This window comes from Salvelinus sp. IW2-2015, linkage group LG15 (genome assembly GCF_002910315.2).
Source record: "Salvelinus sp. IW2-2015 linkage group LG15, ASM291031v2, whole genome shotgun sequence".
In the NCBI taxonomy this organism is placed as follows: domain Eukaryota; kingdom Metazoa; phylum Chordata; class Actinopteri; order Salmoniformes; family Salmonidae; genus Salvelinus; species Salvelinus sp. IW2-2015.
Genome location: NC_036855.1, coordinates 27,872,229 through 27,894,678, shown reverse-complemented (window position 1 = coordinate 27,894,678; position 22,450 = coordinate 27,872,229). Strand labels below are relative to the sequence as shown.

The 22,450-nt window shown below is 39.6% G+C and overlaps 1 protein-coding gene across 1 annotated transcript in view; it reads right to left on the bottom strand.

Moving 5' to 3' along the window:
* LOC111974258 (tricarboxylate transport protein B, mitochondrial) overlaps positions 1-17,741 on the bottom strand; it is a 30,656-nt gene extending 12,915 nt beyond the window's left edge. The window contains exon 1 of the mRNA XM_024001926.2: positions 17,392-17,741. Within this exon, the coding sequence (XP_023857694.1) occupies positions 17,392-17,503 (112 nt within the window). The 5' untranslated portion in view covers positions 17,504-17,741. The remainder of the gene's footprint in view (positions 1-17,391) is intronic.
* Between the last annotated feature and the right edge of the window lie 4,709 nt (positions 17,742-22,450).

Below are 22,450 nucleotides of genomic sequence, written 5' to 3'. Positions count from 1 at the left end.
CATGTGAAGGCTATTGGTGAAGCAGTGTCATGTTACAAATTTGCAAAACATATGATATGTTACGAATTCCAATTTGTTGTGGTTAACGTTAGTTAGGTGGATAACGCTAACATTAGCTAGCTGGCCAATGTTAGCTAGGCTAGGGGTTAAGGGTTAGGCTTAAGGTTAGGAGTTAGGTTAAAGGGTTAAGGCTAGGGTTATGGGAAGGGTTAGCTAGAAGGGTTAGGGGAAGGGGAGGGGATAGCTAACACCCTAAGTAGTTACAAAGTAGTAAGTAGTTGAAAAGTTGCTAATTAGCTGAAATTATAAAGTTGTCTGTGATGAGACTCGAACAGGCAACCTAGTATCCTTATGTTTTTACCTTAAGTAACCTTCTGTCTTATGTAACCATACCAACCGTAACATATCATACTAATTTGTCTCCTGGATTTACAACGTTACGTCTAGTCTATGAGACCAGTCTGATCTGCGAGCTGTTGGCTAGAGTGCACATGCCAAGACCAGAGTAGGCACATTTGCTATTTAAGGCAAATGCTATGGAAACACATTGACATTGACATTTTTATTAGGTACATGAAAACTTAAGCGAAAAAATACATTTTGTGTGCACTACTTGATTTTTATCTGCAACAAATTATTTTGGTAAACAACCTGGTCTCAGAGCATTTTGTATAATTCTGTAAGTAAATCCGAGACACTCATATCATACTAAATTGAGTGTCTCGTTTGCAAAACGTACAATATGTTATGAATTTGCAAAACGTATGATAAGTTAAGAATTCTAGATAGCTTGCTAATGTTAGGTGGGCTAGGGGTTAGGGTTAGAGGTTAGGGATAAGTTAGGTTAAAGGGTTAGGCTTGTGGTTAGGGGAAGAGTTAGCTAACATGCTAAGTAGTTGCAAAGTAGCTAAAAAGTAGTAAGTAGTTGAAAAGTTGCTCATAATGCTAAAATTGTCTGTGATATGATTCGAACTCTCAACCTAAATAGAGCCCAATCCAACCCTGTCCACCCTTACTCTATATAACCCATCGACAAATCATTCTCTTTTACAACCATCCCTCACGCACACACACATACACACATACTCCACCCTTGCAAAGCAGATTTACAGTGCTTTCAGAAAGTATTCATACCCCTTGACTTATTCCACATTTTGTTGTGTTACAGCTTGAATTCAAAATTATTTAAATACTGTATACATTTTTTTCAATTTTTTTGAAAATGTATTGAAAATTAAATACATAAATATAGAACTTATAGTTCTGTAATCACACCCCTGAGTGCAATACTTTGTAGAAACAGCGATTTCAGCAGTGAGTCTTTTGGGGTAAGTCTCAAAAGCATTCCACACCTGGATTGTGCAACATTTGCCCATTATTCTTTTCAAAATTCAAAAGGCACTCGCACATCTGAGTTATTTTTTTGCAGATGCATAGTAACAGTTGAATAAAATGAATTATGAATTAAAGCCACCATTTCAGATTACTCTGACATTTTTCTCACGCTGTACCCAATGATTTATGAAAAGTTGCTTGATGTGTCGATGTCCTCATTGTGGTTTTACAGACGTGTTTTATATAGACACTTTATTCGAATACTTATGAAATACACATTGTTATATTTGGTGAAACGTACTTATTTTCCCTCAACTCCAACCCCATTTGATGCATTGAATGGATGTGGGTGGAACTATGTCTACATAAGGATGCTAATTGAAAAAAACTCACAAAAGCTCTGACGAAGGCCTTGAGGTCGAAACGTAAAGCTTATTAAAGAGCAGTGTTGCTATCAAGGGCAGTGTGCAGGTTTCTTCTTTTTTCCCATTATTCTTTTCAAAATTCTTCAAGCTCTGTCAAATTGATGGTTGATCATTGCTAGACAACCATTTTCAGGTCTTGCCATAGATTTTCAAGTAGATTTAAGTCAAAACTGTAACTTGGCCACTCAGGAACATTCACTGTCTTCTTGGTAAGCAATTCAGGTGTAGATTTAGCCGTGTTTTAGGTTATTGTCATGCTGAAAGGTGAATTAATCTCCCAATGTCTGGTGGAAAGCAGACTGAACCAGGTTTTCCTCTAGGATTTTGCCTGTACTTAGCTCCATTCCATTAATTTTTTCCCCTTCTGAAAACGTCCCAGTCCTTAACGATTACAAGCATGCCCATAACATGATGCAGCCACCACTATGCTTGAAAATATGGAGAGTGGTACTCAGTAATGTGTTTTATTGAATTTGCCTGAAACATAACACTTTGTATTCAGGACAAAAAGTTTATTGCTTTGCCACATTTTTTTGCAGTATTACTTTAGTGCCTTGTTGCGAAGAGAATGCAAGTTTTGGAATGTTTTTATTCTGTACAGGCTTCCTTCTTTTCACTCTATCAATTAGTTTAGCATTATGGAGTAACTACAACTTTGTTGATCCATACTCAGTTTTCTCCTATCAAGGCCATTAAACTCTGTAACTGTTTTAAAGTCACCATTGGCCTCATGGTGAAATCCCTGAGATGTTTCCTTCCTCTCCAGCGACTGAGTTATGAGGGACGCCTCTATCTTTGTAGTGACTGGGTGTATTGATACACCATCCAAAGTGTAATTAATAACATCACCATGCTCAAAGAGATATTCAATGTCTGCTTTTTGATTTTTACCGATCTACCAATAGGTGCCCTTCTTTGTGAGGCATTTGAAATCCTCTCTGGTCTTTGTGGTTGAATCTGTGTTTGAATTTCACTGCTCGACTGAGGTACCTTACAGATAATTGTATGTGTGGGGTACAGAGATGAGGTAGTCATTCAAAAATCATGTTAAACACTATTATTGCACACCAAGTGAGTCCATGCATCTTATTATGTGACTTGTTAAAAAAATATATATATCTCCTGACCTTATTTAGGCTTGTCATTACAAAGTGGTCGTATACTTAACTCAAAACATTTCAGCTTTTCGGTTTTCATTAATTTGTCAAATGTTTGTAAAAACAAAAAACATTATTCAATTTTGAAATTATAGGGTATTTATTATGTGTGTAGACCAGTGACAAACAAATCTGAATTGAATACATTTTTAATTCAGGCTGTAACACAACAAAATGTGGAAAAAGTCAAGGGGTTTGAATACTTTCTGTAGGCTCTGTATAGTTTAATCAACACCCTTCTGACTTCACAGCTGGGTTCCTGCTTGTATCACAGCCACTCAGCGCGCACACACGTACACACACACACACACACCACTGGGGCTGATCGTCAGAGTACAGAACATGTATTGTCTTGGGCCTGGTTGAGTGGACAGGCTGCAGCCCAGCAGTAGAGACACACATCCCAGCCAAACAACCCATAGGAACCCTCCACACCATTACACACTATTAGATCAACCATGGAGGAGAGAGATAGAGAGACAGAGGGACAGACTGAGAGAGGGAGGGAGACAGAGAGAGAGACAGAGACAGAGGGACAGACTGAGAGAGGGAGGGAGACAGAGAGAGACAGAGAGAGACAGAGAGAGACAGAGAGAGAGAGAGAGGGAAATAGAGATAGGGAGAGGAAAATAGAGATTAAGAGGGTTGAGAAAGAGAGAGTTAGACAGAAAATTGTGAAGAAAGTGGATAGCAACAAATGGAGAGCGAGCAAGGGAGAAAATACGTGCAAGAGCAGAGAGGGCGATAAAGAAGACCTCTGAAGTGCTATCTATTGGCCTGCTGTTGAGGTAACTCTAATGAGTGTTGGCCACATCATCTGCTCCTGATGAGAACTTCACTGAGAAAAACAAACGTTCAAAATCACCAGACCTGGCAAACAATAAACATAACCCAATCTTGCAACACCACAGTTTCTGGACCAGGACACCATAATGTGTAAGAACACAAAAAATACTAAACACGGGGAAATGATGTATTCTTTAAATATATTCTTACTTATCCAAGCTAGTCATATTAAAATGAAATATGTTCTTTAACAACAGAGACTAGAGAGAGAGAGAGCGAGTGGGAGAAAGAGAGAAGTGGAAGAGAAAATGAAAGACAGAGAGAGAGTGTGTGTCTGACAGGAAGGGCAACAGGGGTTTCGGGATTTGACGTTTTGCCCCCGAGGGCGCTGGTGGGTCGTGAGTCAGATTCAGGGAGAGTGTGTAGAGTCTATTACCTAGTGTATTGGGTGCAGTGGAGTGTGAATGAGCAGGGAGTGAGTACACACTTTGACAAGCCCTCTGAGTCTAAGAGGAGACAGCCACTCAAAGAACTTAACTGGAGCACGAGAGAAAGTAAAAGAGAGGGCGAGAGAGAAATGGAGAGAGAGAGGGAGAAAAGTTGCTCCAGACAACCATGCAAGCACAGAGCAATACAAAAGTACTCTCTCAAACCTCACACACACTTACACAAACACACGCGCGCACGAAGCATGAACACACGCATACACACACATTATACACACCCACACACACACACACACACACACACACACACACACACACACACACACACAGAAAACCCATCAGAACCAGAAACCCATTTAAAGCTCTCATCCCCCAGGCCAATCTTGCCTCATATCAACATCCTCCACCTCTCAACATCACCCATTGCCATTAGCTGCTAAGAGTGCAGGGGAGGGAGTAGAAGGAGCTCAAACACCCAGCATGTGCCTCAAAGCCATTGTCTGGGTTTGTAAGAGATGTAGGATTTTTCTTCCATTAAGCTACGACTTTCTCTGTTCTGTCCATGTCACTTCCCCCCTCCAGGCCTATACAAGACCTATACAACCACACATGCACACGTACACATACTAACTCACTCCACCCTTTCACCCCTTCCTGCATTACACCAGTGCCAAAAAGGGAATATTTCTCAAAGGCTAAGCTACATCAGTTATGACACCACACACGTGGAGTCAAACTACTGTAGAGTCATACTGAGTCAAACTGGCTGTAGTCTTTATCTACGGCCCTGAGTTAACCTTTTACTGCAGTGGATTAAATCAGGGTCACACGGAGTGTTTCTTGGTAGTCAAGAGTATACACCTCACACACATGGTTTTGGGCTTTAAAAAAAGACACCTGTTTCATTTTCATTTCAGATATAGAGTTGAAATGTATTACATTTTGAGTGTGCATCCCAATATTACACTTTATACGCATCACAGAAGACTGAAATATAACAAAGCCGTTTGACATAGAAACACAAAAGTTTATTCATTCTGAAATTAATTAAGGATATGTACTCCAGTTACTAAACAAAGACTGCCACCAAACAAGCAGTACACACTCACAATCTCTCGCATACACACATACTCCTCCAAGTGTAGAGAAGAATAACCAGATATAGCCAGTGGTGTACTACTTATGTCGTTTTTTGGGGGGTATCTGTACTTTACTATTTATATTTTTTACTGTGCTACATTCCAAAACAAATAGATACTTTTTACTCCCATACATTTTCCCTGACACCCAAAAGTAGTTGTTACATTTTGAATGCTCAGGCAGGACAGCGATATGGTTCAATTCAAGCACCTATAAATATAACACGCTGTCATCCCTACTGTCTCTGATCTGGCGGACTCAATAAATACAAATACGGCATTTGTAGTAATGTCTGAGGGTTGAAGTGTGCTTCTGATTGTCGTTCATTTTTAAAACGAGAACATTGTGCCATCTGGTTTGCTTAATATAAGGAATTTGATGTATAGCATTTACTTTTACTTTTACTCAAGCATGGCGATGTCGTACTTTTTCCACCACTGTGCTTAAGTACATTTAAAACCAGATACTTTTAGCCATTTACTCAAATAGTAGTTTACTGGGTGAATTTTACTTGAGTCACTTTCTATTAAGGTGTCCTTAATTGTGACATTTGAGTTATTTTTCCATCACTGGAAATATCTGTGGTTCAATGTCTAGGCACTGAGAGAAGTGCTAGTCCGATTTATTAACTGTCAAACTGGGTGTCAGGAGGATTGTGTATCTTCTTGGTGTAGTTAAACATTAGCTTGGCTGTTGATTGAGTAATATCTCAGGTCAGAATTAGACACGAGCACTTTACCTGATTACTTTTATCTCGCTGAGTAGATCAGGTCCTTGGGTATGACACTGTGACTTCAACACACACACTCATATACTATACATTTTTATTTATTTTTATTTAACCTTTTTTTAACTAGACATACACACACAAGCTATTAATCTACATAACAAAATATCCTTGTTCTCCCCATAAATTTGCACCCATAGATTCAGACTGTAATAAAAACAGGGACGAGAGAGAGAGAGAGATTCTACAGATAAGCAGTAATCAACTGGCTAAGATGAGTGGAGTGTACAACTAGAACAAACAGGTTAAATAAGAGTTTGTCTGACAGAGAGAGTAGCCTGTTCCTTTGGCTGTTAGCGTTCCCGGCCAGCTTGTCTGATTAGTCTGGGTGAAAGGATAGGAAGGGAGGGAGGAGGCCAGGTGGGTTACTCAAATCTCAAATCTTGATTGATGGCCTCATTTTATATTTACCAATGGCTGAGAGGAGGAGAGTCAGGAGAGACTGTTTATGAAATGGCACCATAGACTGTTAGGGTTGTGAAAGGTATTTGGACAGAGACATTTTATTTGCACAAACCTGCGGTACCAAAGTCATGAGTTCAAATGTAACCTAGTTCAGCCAGAGGTTACAGTGAAAAACCACTATGGGCAATTTCACGGAAACGGAATTGCGCAGAGATTATTCACTTAAAATGTGTGCCAAACAAAAAACATTCATCAAAGTTTAACAAACCATACAACTCTATGCACAAGGACCACTTTTAACAAATTACACAGACAATTTTACAAAAACACATTTACTGGAAGAACTGTGCAGATGCCAACTTTGGTAACAGATTTGAGGTCAAATGTGACTACATTTTCCAAAAACTCTGTTAAATATCTGCTCCAAATTAAGATTCCAAGATGTCTACAGAAAGAATGGGGTGTCAGCTAGGACATGACACCTTGAGGTTAAAAAATCTGTTTTGGTTATTGAACTACAGTAAGTGAAGTGGATTACAATATCCTCCTTTGCATATTTGGGTATTATTCTACACACGGGCTTTTATTTTAATGAGCTCTGCCACTAAACAAGAACACATTTGAACCAATCATAGATGTCTATTCACAAGTTTGGACATCAAAGTAGAGCACAGTAGGACTCAGTAAAGTAGAGTACAGTCAAGTAGAGTACGTTACAGTACAGTAAAGTATAGTACAGTTCAGTACATTATAGTGTACTCAACTCTAGTGTGCTCTACTGTGTACTGTACTGAACTGTACTCCACTCTATTCTACTCTACTGTACAATACATGACTGTACTGTACTGTACTGAACTGAACCATACTCTATGTTTATTTACTGTACTGTACTCTACTGTGCTCTACTGGATTATAATGTACTGTACAGTGCTGTACTGTACTGAACTATACTCTACTTTTCTTTACTGTACTGTACTGTGCTCTACTGGACCGGACCAAATCTGAACAAATCATGGACGTCTATGTTTGGGCCAGACGTCTGTGGATGTTGAAATCAAGGCTGGTCCAGACCAGACCAAAAAACTGCGACCAAAAGTATGCCAGTGGAAGGGAGGACAGTAGCAGGTGATCCAACTGTGGTTTGTAACTACTATGATATCCTATTGAAGCCAAATTCCGTTACCGATTTAGTTTTTTTGAGTTTAGAGTTTTAATCACTTAATAATTCATAAACAAAATGTATATTAGTAAAAATACCATAACTAATTGATCGGTCTCCCTGTGTTGATATTACATGCAACATGCAACAATTTCAAAGGTTTTACTGAGTTACAGTTCATATAAGGAAATCAGTCAATTGAAATAAATTCATTAGGCCCTAATCTATGGATTTCACATGACTGGGACTACAGATATACATCTGTTGGTCACAGATACCTAAAAAAAGGTAGGAGCGTGGCTCAGAAAACCAGTCAGTATCTGATGTGACCACCATTTGCCGCATGCAGCACGACACACCGCTTTCACATAGAGTTGATCAGGCTGTTGATTGTGGCCTGTGGAATGTTGTTCCACTCCTCTTCAATGGCTGTGCGAAGTTGCTGAATATTGGAGAGAGTTGGAACGTGCTGTCATACACGTCAATCCAGAGTGCATCCCAAACATGCTCAATAGGTGACTTGTCTGGTGAATATGCAGGCCATGGAAGAACTGGGAGATTTTCAGCTTCCAGGAATTGTGTACAGATCCTTGCGACATGGTGAAACATGAGGCGATGGATGAATGGCAGGACAGTGGGCCTCAGGATGTCGTCACGGTATCTTTGTGCATTCAAATTGCTTTGATAAAATGCAATTGTGTTCCTTGTCCGTAGCTTATGCCTACTCATACCATAATCACACCGCCACAATGAGGCACTCTGTTCACAACGTTGACATCAGCAAACCTCTCCCACACAACGCCATACACGCTGTCTGCCATCTGCCCGGTACAGTTGTAAACAGGATTCATCCGTGAAGAGCACACTTCTCCAGCATGCCAGTGGCCATTGAAGGTGAAAATGTGTCCACTGAAGTCGGTTAAGACACCGAACTGCAGTCAGGTCAAGACCCTGGTGAGGACAACGAGCACGCAGATGAGCTTCACTTAGACGGTTTCTGTGGCTACTTTGTAATTTCATAGTTTTAATGTCTTCACTATTATTCTACAATGTAGAAAATAGTACAAATAAAGAAGAACCCTTGAATGAGTTGGGGTCCAAACTTTTGACTGGTACTGTACATGTTACCTCAATTACCTCAACTAACCTGTACCCCACACATTGACTCGGTACCGGTACCACCTGTATATAGCATTGTTTTTCTTTTATTGTTCCTTTTTTTTTTTTACTTTAGTTAATTTAGTAAATATAGCTGCTAGCTAGCTGTCTATCAAGCTAGCAAGATTTTCTTGAGGGCTTGAACGCAGCCCGGAACGCAGTTAGCCATTGTGGTTGGGACCGCGGATTGTCTCAGGTCTGTGGCTGTCTAGATCCCTGCCGTTTGTTGTTTTCAATCTTCCTTGTGACCTGCCCTGTCTGGAACTGCGTGGAGTAACAGCATAACCTACGTTGCTAAGCTACCATGACAAAGACCAAAGCCAGCGGGAGTACCATTGAAGGCAGTGGTGTCTCTCTATCACACGCAAAGGATTTTTTAAATGAACAAAAATAGTTATACAAGCAGTTGTTACAACAACAAGCAAATAGCTTCAAGTGTTGTGTCCAAATACTGGTGGATTCAACTAATAAAAGAATGGACAACCTGACCAGAGAGGTCCAGGACCTGAATAACTATTTGCAGTTCTCCCAGGGTCAGCTCAATGAGTTGAAACAGGAGAATGGCGAGATGACAGACATCTGTAAGTCATTGAGAGAGGACATCAATTCTGTGTGTGAATCCATGATAACAATGACGGATTGTCGAGGGACAATCAAGGCGGAACAACATGGTTGTGGATGGAATTGCAGAATCTCCACGAGACTGAGGACAAAGTGAGGGAAATGATCTCTGAGAAATTGAAGATGGACCACAGGAAGATTGAGGTGGAGTTCGCCCACAGGACTGGTAAACCTACCACCAGCCCAGGTGACAGGCCGAGGCCGATAGTGGTCAAGTTCCTGAGGTTCAAGGACAAGGCAGCTGTTCTGGAAAGAGCCAAGAACTTGAGAGGAATGTACACAGTGTATTCGGAAAGTATTCAGACCCCTTGACTTTTCCACATTTTGTTACGTTACAGCCTTATTCTAAAATGGATTAAATAAAACCTTTTCCTCATCACCCAATCTACCTACCTCATCCCCATATTGTTTTATTTACTTTGCTGCTCTTTTGCACACCAGTATCACTACTTACACACCATCATATGCTCATCATCATCTGCTCATCTCTCACTCCAGTGTTAATCTGCTAAATTGTAATTACTTTGCTACTATGGCCTATTTATTGCCATACCTCCTCATGCCATTTGCACACACTGTATATAGACTTTCTTTTTTTTCTATTGTGTTATTGACTGTATGCTTGTTTATTCCATGTGTAACTCTGTGTTGTTGTTTCTGTCACACTGCTTTGCTTTATCTTGTTGTCAACTAACCTACCTGGTTAAATAAAGGTGAAATAAAATAAAATTCAATCTACACACAATACCCCATAATGACAAAGAGAAAACAGGTTTGTAGAAATGTTTACACATTTATTAAAATGTAAAAACAGAAATACCTTATTTACATAAGTATTCAGACCCTTTGCTATTGAGCTCAGGTGCATCCTGTTTCCATTGATCACCCTTGAGATGTTTCTACAACTTGATTGGAGTCCACCTGTGGTAAATTCTATCGATTGGAACTCATTTGGAAAGACAACTATCTCTGCAGCACTCCACCAATCAGGCCTTTATGGTAGAGTGACCAGACGCAAGCCACTCCTCAGTAAAAAGCACCTGACAGCCCGCTTGGAGTTTGCCAAAAGGCACCTAAAGGACTCAGACCATGAATAACAAGATTGTCTGGTCTGATGAAACCAAGATTGAACTCTTCGGCCTGAATGCCAAGCGTCATGTTTGGAGGAAACCTGGCACCATCCCTACAGTGAAAGCATGGTGATGGCAGCATCATGCTGTGAGGATGTTTTTTGGTGGCAGGGACTGGAAGACTAGTCAGGATCGAAAGATGAACGGAGCAAAGTACAGAGAGATCTTTGATGAAAACCTGCTCCAGAGCCCTCAGGACCTCAGACTGGGGCAAAGGTTCGCTTTCCAACAGGACAACGACCCTAAGCACACAGCCAAGACAACGCAGGAGTGGCTTCGGGACAAGTCTCTGAATGTCCTTGAGTGGCCCAGTCAGAGTCCGGACTTGAACCTGATCGACAATCTTTGGAGAAACCTGAAAATAGCTGTGCAGCGACGCTCCCCATCCAACCTGACAGAGTTTGAGAGGTTCTGCAGAGAAGAATGGGAGAAACTCCCCAAATACAGGTGTGCCAAGCTTGTAGCGTCATACCCAAGAAGACTCGAAGCTGTAATCGCTGCCAAAGGTGCTTCAACAAAGTACAGAGTAAAGGGACTGAATACTTATGTAAATGTTATATTTCCGTTGTTGTTGTTTTTTATACAAAAAGCTGTTTTTGCTTTGTCATTTTGGAGTATTGTGTATAGATTGAAGAGGGGGAAAAAACTATGTTATCAATTTTAGAATAAGGCTGTAATGTAACAAAATGTGGGAAAAGTCAAGGGGTCTGAATACTTTCCGAATGCACTGTATCTTCCTCAATGAGGACTATTCTGAAGCTGTGCGCCAGAAGAGGAAAGAACTTATCCCAGACAAGAAAGCTGCGTTGGGACATACATCCGCTATGACAGGCTCATTGACCACCCTCCCTCCCAGAAGCCTGGAAGTGATGATAGAGCCAAGCCTATGGGTTCGTAACTTCAACCCAGCATGAACACACACACACACACACACACACACACACACACACACACACACGGCCACCCAAACAAAACACACACACACACACACACACACACACACCAATTGATTAATACACTGCTGGATGTATATTTTCTTCTCTTTCTTTTTTAGCTCTTTTCCATATTATGTCTGTCTCTGATAAGCTACCCAGGAAAGGGCTGACAATAGCCCATATTAATATATGTAGCCTTAGAAATAAGGTTCATGAAATCAATAACTTGCTAATCAGATAACTTTCATATATTAGCCATTTCTGAGACTCACTTGATTATGCAGCAGTAGCAATACAAGGATAAAACATCTATAGAAGAGACACAAATGCTTATGGGGGAGGTGTTGCTGTATATATTCAGAGCCATATCCCTGTAATGCTTAGAGAAGATCGTATGTGTTGTGGTTGCAGGTTCACTTGACACATCTAAAGCCTTTTTTTTGGGAGGTGTTGCTATAGGCCACCAAGTGCTAACAGTCAGTATCTAAATAATATGTGTGAAATGCTTGATAGTGTATGTGATGTAAACAAAGGTCTACTTTCTTGAGGACCTGAATATTGGCTGGTTTTCATCAAGCTGTCCGCTCATAAGGAAGCTCCAAAAAACTTTGGAGTACTTTAAATGAAATTATGAGCAGAAAGACAAATTCAACTCCATCTTTCATCGAATCAGATGGCTTATTCATCACAAAACCATTTGATGTTGCCAATTATTTTAATGATTACTTCATTGGCAAAGTTGACAGACTTAGGCAGGAAATGCCAACAACGAACAGTGAGCAATCGTATTCATGCATAGAAAAGCAAATAATGGAAAAAAAGCAATGCAAGTGTGAATTTTGTAAAGTTAGTGTGGGAGAGGTGGAAAAATGATTGTTAACTATCAATATTGACAAACCTCATGGTATTGACAATTTAGATGGAAAGCTACTGAGTATGTTAGCTGACCCTATAGCCTCTCCTATTTGTCGTATGTTTAATCTGACCCTAGAGGAAAGTATTTGTACTCAGGCCTGGATGGAAGCCAAAGTAATTCCGCTATCCAAGAGTGGTAAAGCAGCCTTTACACACACATGATAACATATGCACTATACACACACGTACACATGGATTTTGTGTTGTAGATATGTGGTAGTGGAGTAGGGGCCTGAGGGCACACACTTAGTGCGTTGTGAAATCTGTTATGAATGTATTGTAATGTTTTTAAAATTGTATAACTGAATGAATTTTGCCGGACCCCAGGAAGAGTAGATGCTGCTTTGGCAGCAGCTAATGGGAATCCATAATAAATACAAATACAAATACTGGTTCTAACAGCAGACCTATAAGCTTGCTGCCAGCTCTTAGCAAACTTTGGGGGAAAAAATAGTTTTTGACCAAATACAATGCTATTTCTCTGTAAACAAATGAACAACAGACTTTCAGCATGGTTATGGAGAAGGGCAACCAAAATGTACTGCACTGACACAAATGACTGATGATTGGTTGAAAGAAAGTGATAATAAGAAGATTGTGGGAGCTGTACTGTTAGATTTCAGTGCATCCTTTGATATTATTGACCATAACGTGTTGTTGAATAAATGTATTTGTTATGGCTTTTCAACCTCTGCCATATCATTGTTTCAGAGCTGTCTATCTAATAGGACTCAAAGGGTTTTCTTTAATGGAAGCTTCTCTAATGTCAAACATGTAAAGTGTGATGTACCGCAGGGCAGATCTGAACAAGTTGAAGGGACTAAATTACTTGGCATTACCTTAGATTGTAAACTGTCATGGTCAAAACATATAGATTCAATGGTTGACTCCAAAAAGGAAGTTCTGCAGATTTTAGTTTTGTCTTATCTTGATTATTGTCGAGTCGCGTGGTCAAGTGTTGCAAGGAAAGACCTAGTTAAACTGCAGCAGGCCCAGAACAGATCAGCACGTCTTGCTCGTCATTGTAATCAGAGGGCTGATATACACTACCGGTCTAAAGTTTTAGAACACCTACTCATTCAAGGGTTTTTCTTTATTTTTACTATTTTCTACATAACGAAGACATGAAAACTATGAAATAACACATATGGAATCATGTAGTAAAAAAAAAGTGTTAAACAAATCAAAATAAATGTTATATTTGAGATTCTTCAAATAGCCACCCTTTGCCTTGATGACAGCTTTGCACACTCTTGGTATTCTCTCAACCAGCTTCATCTGGAATGCTTTTCCAACAGTCTTGAATGAGTTCCCACATATGCTAAGCATTTGTTGGCTGCTTTTCCTTCACTCTGCGGTCCGACTCATCCCAAACCATCTCAGTTTGGTTGAGGTCGGGGGATTGTGGAGGCCAGGTCATCTGATGCAGCACTCCATCACTCTCCTTCTTGGTTAAATAGCCCTTACACAGCCTGGTGGTGTGTTGGGTCATTGTCCTGTTGAAAAACAAATGATAGTGGGACAAAGCCCAAACCAGATGGGATGGTGTATCGCTGAGAAATGCTGTGGTAGCCATGCTGGTTAAGTGTGCCTTGAATTCTAAATAGACAGTGTCACCAGCAAAGCACCCCCACACCATAACATCTCCTCCTCCATGCGTTACAGTAGGAAATACACATGCGGAGATCATCCGTTCACCCACACCGCATCTCACAAAGACATGGCGGTTGGAATCAAAAATCTCCAATTTGGACTGCAGATCAAAGGACAAATTTTCACCGGTCTAATGTCCATTGCTCTTGTTTCTTGGCCCAAGCAAGTCTCTTCTTATTGGTGTCCTTTAGTAGTGGATTCTTTGTAGCAATTTGACCATGAAGGCCTGATTCACACAGTCTCCTCTCAATAGTTGATGTTGAGATGTGTCTGTTACTTGAACTCCGTGAAGCATTTATTTGGGCTGCAATTTCTAAGGCTCGTTACTCTGAATAACTTATCCTCTGCAGCAGAGGTAACTCTGGGTCTTCCATTCCTGTGGCGGTCCTCATGAGAGCCAGTTTCATCATAGCGCTTGATGTTTTTTTCGACTGCACTTGAAGAAACTTTCAAAGTTCTTGAAATGTTCCGCATTGACTGACCTTCATGTCTTAAGTAAGGATGGACTGTTGTTTCTCTTTGCTTATTTGAGCTGTTCTTGGCATAAAATGGACTTGGTCTTTTACCAAATAGAGCTATCTTCTGTATACTACCCCTAAAAGAAATTCCACAAATTAACTTTTAAGAAGGCAGACCTATTAATTGAAATGCATTCCAGGTGACTACCACATGAAGCTGGTTGAGAGAATGCCAAGAGGGTGCAAAGCTGTCATCAAGGCAAAGGGTGGCTATTTGAAGAATCTCAAATCTCAAATATATTTAGATTTGTTTAACACTTTTTTGTTTACTACATGATTCCATGTGTGTTATTTCATAGTTTTGATGTCTTCACTATTATTCTACAATGTAGAAAATAGTACAAATAAAGAAAAACCGTTGAATGAGTAAGTGTTCTAAAACTTTTGACTGGTAGTGTAAATACTATGCATGCCAGTCTCTTTTGGCTAAGAGTTGAGGAGAAACTGACTGCATAATTTCTTATTTTTATACGTTTTTTTTCTTTTTTCATTGTGTTAAATTGTTTGCCTAGTCAACTTACACACAGCTCTGACACACACATTTACCCCACCAGAAATGCCATCAGGGGTCTTTTCACAGTCCCCAAATCCAGAACAAATTCAAAAAAGCATACAGGAACTCCGTTCCATCTCTTATTGCTCAAATAAACAGCAAACCTGCTTTAAAAAAACAGATAAAGCCTATTTAACCTAGATAGTTTGTGTGTATGTATTGATATGTATGCTACGTGTGCCTTTAAAAAAATATTATGTCGTTCTGTCCTTGAGCTGTTCTTGTCTATTCATTTTCTGTATTATGTCATGTTTCATGTTTTGTGTGGACCCCAGGAAGAGCAGCTGCTGCTTTTGCAACAGCTAATGGGGATCCTAATAATATACCAAATACCAAATTGCATGCTTCCTCATAACTTGAGACATCTGTGGCATTGTGTTGTGTGTGAGAACTGCACATTTTAAAGTGTATTTTTATTGTCCCCAGCACAAGGTGCACCTGTGTAATGATCATGCTGTTTAATCAGCTTCTTGATATGCCACAACTGTCAGGTGAATGGATTATCTTGGCAAAGAAGAAATGCCCACTAACGGGGATGTAAACTAATTTGTGCACAACATTTGAGAAAAATAAGCTTTTTGTGCATATGGAACATTTCTGGGATCTTTTATTTCAGCTCATGAAACATGGGACCAACACTTTACATGTTGTGTTTATATTTTTGTTCGGTATACTTCACCAGTATCCATCACAGGAATGGAGGTTTCCGTGATGAAGGCTACTAGGCTACTACCAGTGATGTATGCAGTATATACACTAGATTACTTTTAGGGGGTGATTTGTTGAAGCCCCTGTGCCTCCATCTTAGCACTACTCCTCCAATGTAAAAAAAAAAAAAAAAAAAACATTTTGGAAGCTATATAAATGCATTTATTAATGTCTACATTAGTTATTACATATACCTTAATGCCCACTTTTAAATTATATTATGTGAGTTAAACATAAAAAAAAGAACAATTTACAACAACAAAACATGTCATTTTGTAAATACTTAAATACATGTCATTTTGTCCTTGAAACACTTAATTGAAACACTGTAGAATTCCATCCATTACTATGGAGGACTGCTCCTTCTAGGGAGTGCCAATATGGCCGATCGGTGGCTTCAAAGCCTCTCAATAGCCAATAGATAGCATCAGCAGTACAGGTTTATATACACCATTGGCTAATACTACTAATAGGTAGACGTCTGAGCTATTCAAACCTCATTTTAGAGACATTCTGCTGTTCAGTCCACAGTGTTTGGGTTTCTATATTTGATCCTCATTCAATGCTTGTTTTTGTCTTCCTTCAGAGAGCGACGTGGTGGTTTTTGGGTGGTTTACTTCAAATGCATTCCAGTTCAATTGTAGGGTTATTGGTTTGAATTGCACAGTGTGGAGTCATTTTCAGAAGACACACCCCATAATAATGACTGTGTCTGCTGCCTAAAAAGAACAGGGCTGCTAGTGGGAACTAAATGCTGTGGTTTGCTAACCGGACAGATGGAGCTACAACAGATGCTTTTTTGTAATCTCAGTTAAACTGCACAATAACATGAATGATCTGTCTATCATAGCATAATGCAAGAGGAGGTGAACATTTTAGCATTCACCAGTCCTTATAACTAACTGAGTTGTTACTGTCTGGCACTAAAGGGGAGAACTGAGGAGTGATTGTTCTGTGGTGTTCTCTCATAACCAGGCAGTTCTGCTCTACACTATTAGAAGGCTAGAGCATGTTACCACTGTCAGTTACAGATTAGATCATTTCATAATCATCCATTTGAAATCATATTGATTAGATTCTAAATCATATTAAGTAGAACATTTAAAATAAATAAATGATAAAGCCAGTAGGCTACTAGTTTAAACAGTCTCACTATTTTGTTATGCGCTCTACAGGCAGCCCAAGCCAATCCCATCTTTAGTGAAATGCACACACTGTATGTGAAACTGATATTAATAACCAGGACTAGCATTTTTTATATTTTATTGTGAATGAACTGTTGAACACAATACAACATGACAGTTCTACTCAATGACATGGAAGCGCTCGCTTCTTGCACGGCTACTAACCAATGAAAAACCATCCGCACATTATTTACAACCCCTGGCTGTCAAGTGAAAGTGACATGATCGGGAAAAACAATGTTACTTCATTCTACAGGCTGATGCTCCATCCACGCCGATTCTCTATCAAGTAAAAGCATTAAACCGTGTATCACAAAAATGTAAAACCATATATATTGGCATATGTGGTGTCTGAACAAAGGATTACAAAACTTACCTGCTAGAATCGCCTTCCCTGGGTGAGTTAATTTGGCTTTTCCTCCAGGTGCCGCCGCCGCCAGGCACCGTGGTCGGTGAAAGGGACTGATTAGTTGCCTGTTTCCTTCCATTGTAAAGAAATAATTTAACAAATATCTATCTAGCTATAAAACTAAGTCTACCAAACTGTTATTTTGTCCTAAAAAACGAGTTTATGGTTAATATAACGTTCAGTGCATGCACACCAAGACTAAGGACTGATCAATTTCGCTGTGATGCTGTCTGACCAGTGATGCTGAGTGTAGCCTTCAGACCCCGGCTGTATGTGGACAGTAGACTACTACACAGCTGGCAGTCGTGCTGGGAGAGAAAGCGTATATATCCTGTAGCTGAGGGAGGAGAGACGGGGCAGTTCGGTTCCACACCAGAAGGGCGGGTCTCACATCTTTGCACGCGCAAACCTCGCTATGAGGTGGAGCGCTACATTAGCATAACATACTGTACATTCCCCAGTTCAGCAAACAAACAGATATGTCAATTAAAGTATCAACCCCATTAGACAGCATAATATTATTAACCTCTTAAACTCTGCTGCCAAGCTGTTGAGAGAGAGAGAGAGAAGTGGTCAAGGCTGTACAAAGGTGATTCAGACCCAAAACACCATCAATCAAGTGCTGTGCCCCAGTGACATCCATCTATCCCTATATGCTACATCCACGAGAAGGATGCAACCAAAACAATAATGAGACAGATTTATTTGCTTTGCTATGAATAGAAAAATCATATAAAAATAAAGTTAACCACAACTGAAACATTGTATTTTGTTCCTAACCTCATTTACAAATTAGACCTATGCTTACATGAACAAATCATTGACCATAATCACATTTTCTCCCCATTTTTCTATTCTGATAATGGAGATGAACAGATGCTACTTTGAATTGAAGTGATGTAGCCTGTACACAAGGCCACATGTGTACAAAACCCCTACTAAGACAGGTGGACATACATAATGTTTGATCCGTTTCTCCATCGGATGTTGTTCCCAAGATGAGGTCAAGGTGCAGCAGTACATTTCTACCTCCACTGATCCAGGGACAGTTTTGCTCCAACTGGTGTCCCTCAGGACTGTGGCATCAGAAGTTGGAGCACAACACTCTCTCCATTATAGAAATGTATGACTTATCGCAAATTCAAAGTTAAAAACATTGCCTGACGTTTTGGTCAGAGACCGTCATCAGCCAGACCATCAGGAGAGTCATGACTGTGGCAGAGGACTGGTACTGGAACAGTGCTAGTAGAGAGTGAACGCTTTCCTTTGAGTAGTCTGGCCTGGTCACAGACATACAGTGGGGTCTGAAATTATTGACACCATTAATAAAAATGAGCACTAATGACTGTATAAAACAAATCATTCTAATACTGAGCTATATTGTACGCACCAAAAATTGGGAAATTATATTATTTTATACTAAATTATATTATTTTATACTAATACAATTGTTTGGGAAAGAGATTTTGTTGAACAAGTAATATTTCTATTTCTCAAAAAGGTAGGGATCAAAATTATTGACCCCCCTAAAGATTCTTATAAATAAAGTAGTCAAAAGTAAAGTATTTGGCCCCATATTCATAGCACACAATGACTACATCAATCTTGTGACTCTACAAACCTGTTGGATGCATTTGCAGTTTGTTTTGATTGGGTTTCAGATAATTTTGTGCCCAATAGAAATTAATGGTAAATAATGTATTGTCATTTTTATTGTAAACAAAAATAAAATATGTTTCTAAACACTTGTACATTAATGTGGATGCTACCATGATTAAGGATAATCCAGAATGAATCGTGAATAATGAGTGAGAAAGTTAGAGGGTAAAATATCATATCCCCAAGACATGCTAACCTCCCGTTGTTGGTAATGGTGAGAGGTTAGCATGTCTTGGGGGTATGATCTTTAACCATCTGTAACTTTCTCACTCATCATTATTCACGATTCATTCAGGATTATCTGTAATCATGGTACAGTAGCATCCACATTAATGTACAAATGTTTAGAAACATATTCTATTCTTATTTATAATAAAAGTGACTCCAAAATGACTCAATACATTATTTACTATTCATTTCTATTGGGCACAAAATAATCTGAAACACAGCCAAAACGAACAAATGCATCCAACAAGTTTGTAGTCAAAAGATTGATGTAGTCATTGTGTGCTAGGAATATAGGACCAAATACTAAACTTTTGACTACTGTATTTATAAGAATCTTTAGGGGGGGGTCAATAATTCTGACCCCTCCCTTTTTGAGAAAAATGTATTACTTGTTAAACTAAATATTTCTCTGAGCTATTGTATTAGTATAAAATAATATCATTCACATTTTGTTGAGCATACAATATAGCTCAGTATTTTAACTATTTATTTTATACAGTCATTATTGCTCATCTTAATCAAGGGTGCAAATCATTTCAGACCCCACTGTGTGTGCTTTCACCAACTCCCCTGACTATGGTTGTCATGTCATAGGAGTAGCTAGACTGACAGAGAATTTCGCCAGTGTCAGGCAAGGCAAGGACCAGTTGGACAGTGCAGAAAGTCTGGCACCTGGCCCACTGGTCGAATCAATGTTGTTTCCACTTCATTTCAACCCCCCCAAAACAATGTGATGACGTTGAATCAACGTGGATTTGCAGAAAGTCATCAACATAAGGGCATTTCATTTTTTTTTTACCCAACTTTTAACCTAAATCGAATGAAATGGTGACATGTTTTAATGAATTCACATTAGTTGACAACTCAAATGTAAATCAAAACTATACTGAACAAAAGTAAAAACACAACATGCAAAAATGTCAACAATTTTACAGAGTTACAGTTCATATAAGGAAATCAGTCAATTGAAAGAAATTCATTAGGCCCTAATCTAGGCCCATCCACTTGGCTGCCAGGCCCACCCACTGGGGAGCCCCCGTGCTTCTAAATTTGCATTGTTTGCTGTTCAGGATTTTAGGCTGGGTTTCTGTATAGCACTTTGTGACATATGCTGATGTAAAAAGGGCTTTATAAATACATTTGATTGATTGATTGATGTGGAGGTCCTGGGCTGGAGTGGTTACATTTAGTTTGCGGTTGTGAGGCCGGTTGGACGTACTGCCAAATTCTCTAAAACAACGGAGGCAGCTTATGGTAGAGAAATTCTCTGGCAACAGCTCTGGTGGACATTCCTGCAGTCAGCATGCCAATTGCACGCTCCTTCAAAACTTGAGATATTTGTGGCGTTGTTTTGTGTGACAAAACTGTACATTTTAAAGTGGCCTTTTATTGTCCCCAGCACAAGGTGCACCTGTGTAATAATCATGCTGTTTAATTAGCTTCTTGATATGCCACACATGTCAGGTGGATGGATTTATCCTGGCAAAGGAGAAATGCTCGCTAATAAGGATGTAAACAAATTTGTGCACAACATTTTAGAGAAATTAGCTTTTTGTGAGTATGGAACATTTCCGGGATTTCTTTTTTTTAGCTCATGAAACACGGGACCAACACGTTGCATTTAGATTTTTGTTCAGTGTAGATGTGGAACTGACGTCTGTGCCTAGTGGGGGGGTACGTTCTGGTGATATACAGTTGAAGTCGGAAGTTTACATACACTTAGGTTGGAGTCGTTAAAACTTGTTTTTCAACCACTCCACAAATTTCTTGTTAACAAACTATAGTTTTGGCAAGTCGGTTCGGACATCTACTTTGTGCATGACAAGTAATTTTTCCAACAATTGTTTAGACAGATTATTTAACTTATAATTCACTGTATCACAATTCCAGTGGGTCAGAAGTTTACATACACTAAATTGACTGTGCCTTTAAACAGCTTGGAAAATTCCAGAAAATGTATGTCATGGCTTTAGAAGCTACTGATAGGCTAATTGACATAATTTGAGTCAATTGGAGGTGTACCTGTGGATGTATTTCAAGGCCTACCTTCAAACTCAGTGCCTCTTTGCTTGACATCATGGGAAAATCAAAATGAATCAGCCAAGACCTAAGAATTTTTTTTGTAGACCTCCACAAGTCTGGTTCATCCTTGGGAGCAATTTCCAAACACCTGAAGGTACCACGTTCATCTGTACAAACAATAATACGCAAGTATAAACACCATGGGACCACGCAGCCGTCATACCGCTCAGGAAGGAGATGCGTTCTGTCTCCTAGAGATGAATGTCCTTTGATGCGAAAAGTGCAAATCAATCCCAGAACAGCAAAGGCCCTTGTGAAGATGCTGGAGGAAACAGGTACAAAAGTATCTATATCCACAGTAAAACGAGTCCTATATCGACATAACCTGAAAGGCCGCTCAGCAAGGAAGAAGCCACTGCTCCAAAACTGCCATAAAAAAGCCAGACTACGGTTTGCATCATGTTGTGGGGGTGCTTTTCTGCAGGAGGGACTGGTGCGCTTCACAAAATAGATGGCATCATAAGTTCATAACCATAAGATGGCATCACAAATTATGTGGATATATTGAAGCAACATCTCAAGACATCAGTCAGGAAGTTAAAGCTTGGTCGCAAATGGGTCTTCCAAATGGACAATGCCCCCAAGCATACTTCCAAAGTTGTGGCAAAATGGCTTAAGGACAACAAAGTCAAGGTATTGGAGTGGCCATCACAATGCCCTGACCTCAATCCCATAGAAAAATTGTGGGCAGAACTGAAAAAGCGTGTGCGAGCAAGGAGGCCTACAAACCTGACTCAGCTACACCAGCTCTGTCAGGAGGAATGGGCCAAAATTCACCCAACTTATTGTGGGAAGTTGTGGAAGGCTACCCGAAACGTTTGACCCAAGTTAAACAATTTAAAGGCAATGTTACCAAATACTAATTGAGTGCATGTAAACTTCTGACCCACTGAGAATGTGATGAAAGAAATAAAAGCTGAAATAAATCATTCTCTGCTATTATTCTGACATTTCACAATCTTAAAATAAAGTGGCGATCCTAACTGACCTAAAACAGGGATTTTTTACTGGGATTAAATGTCAGGAATTGTGAAAAACTGAGTTTAAATGTATTTGG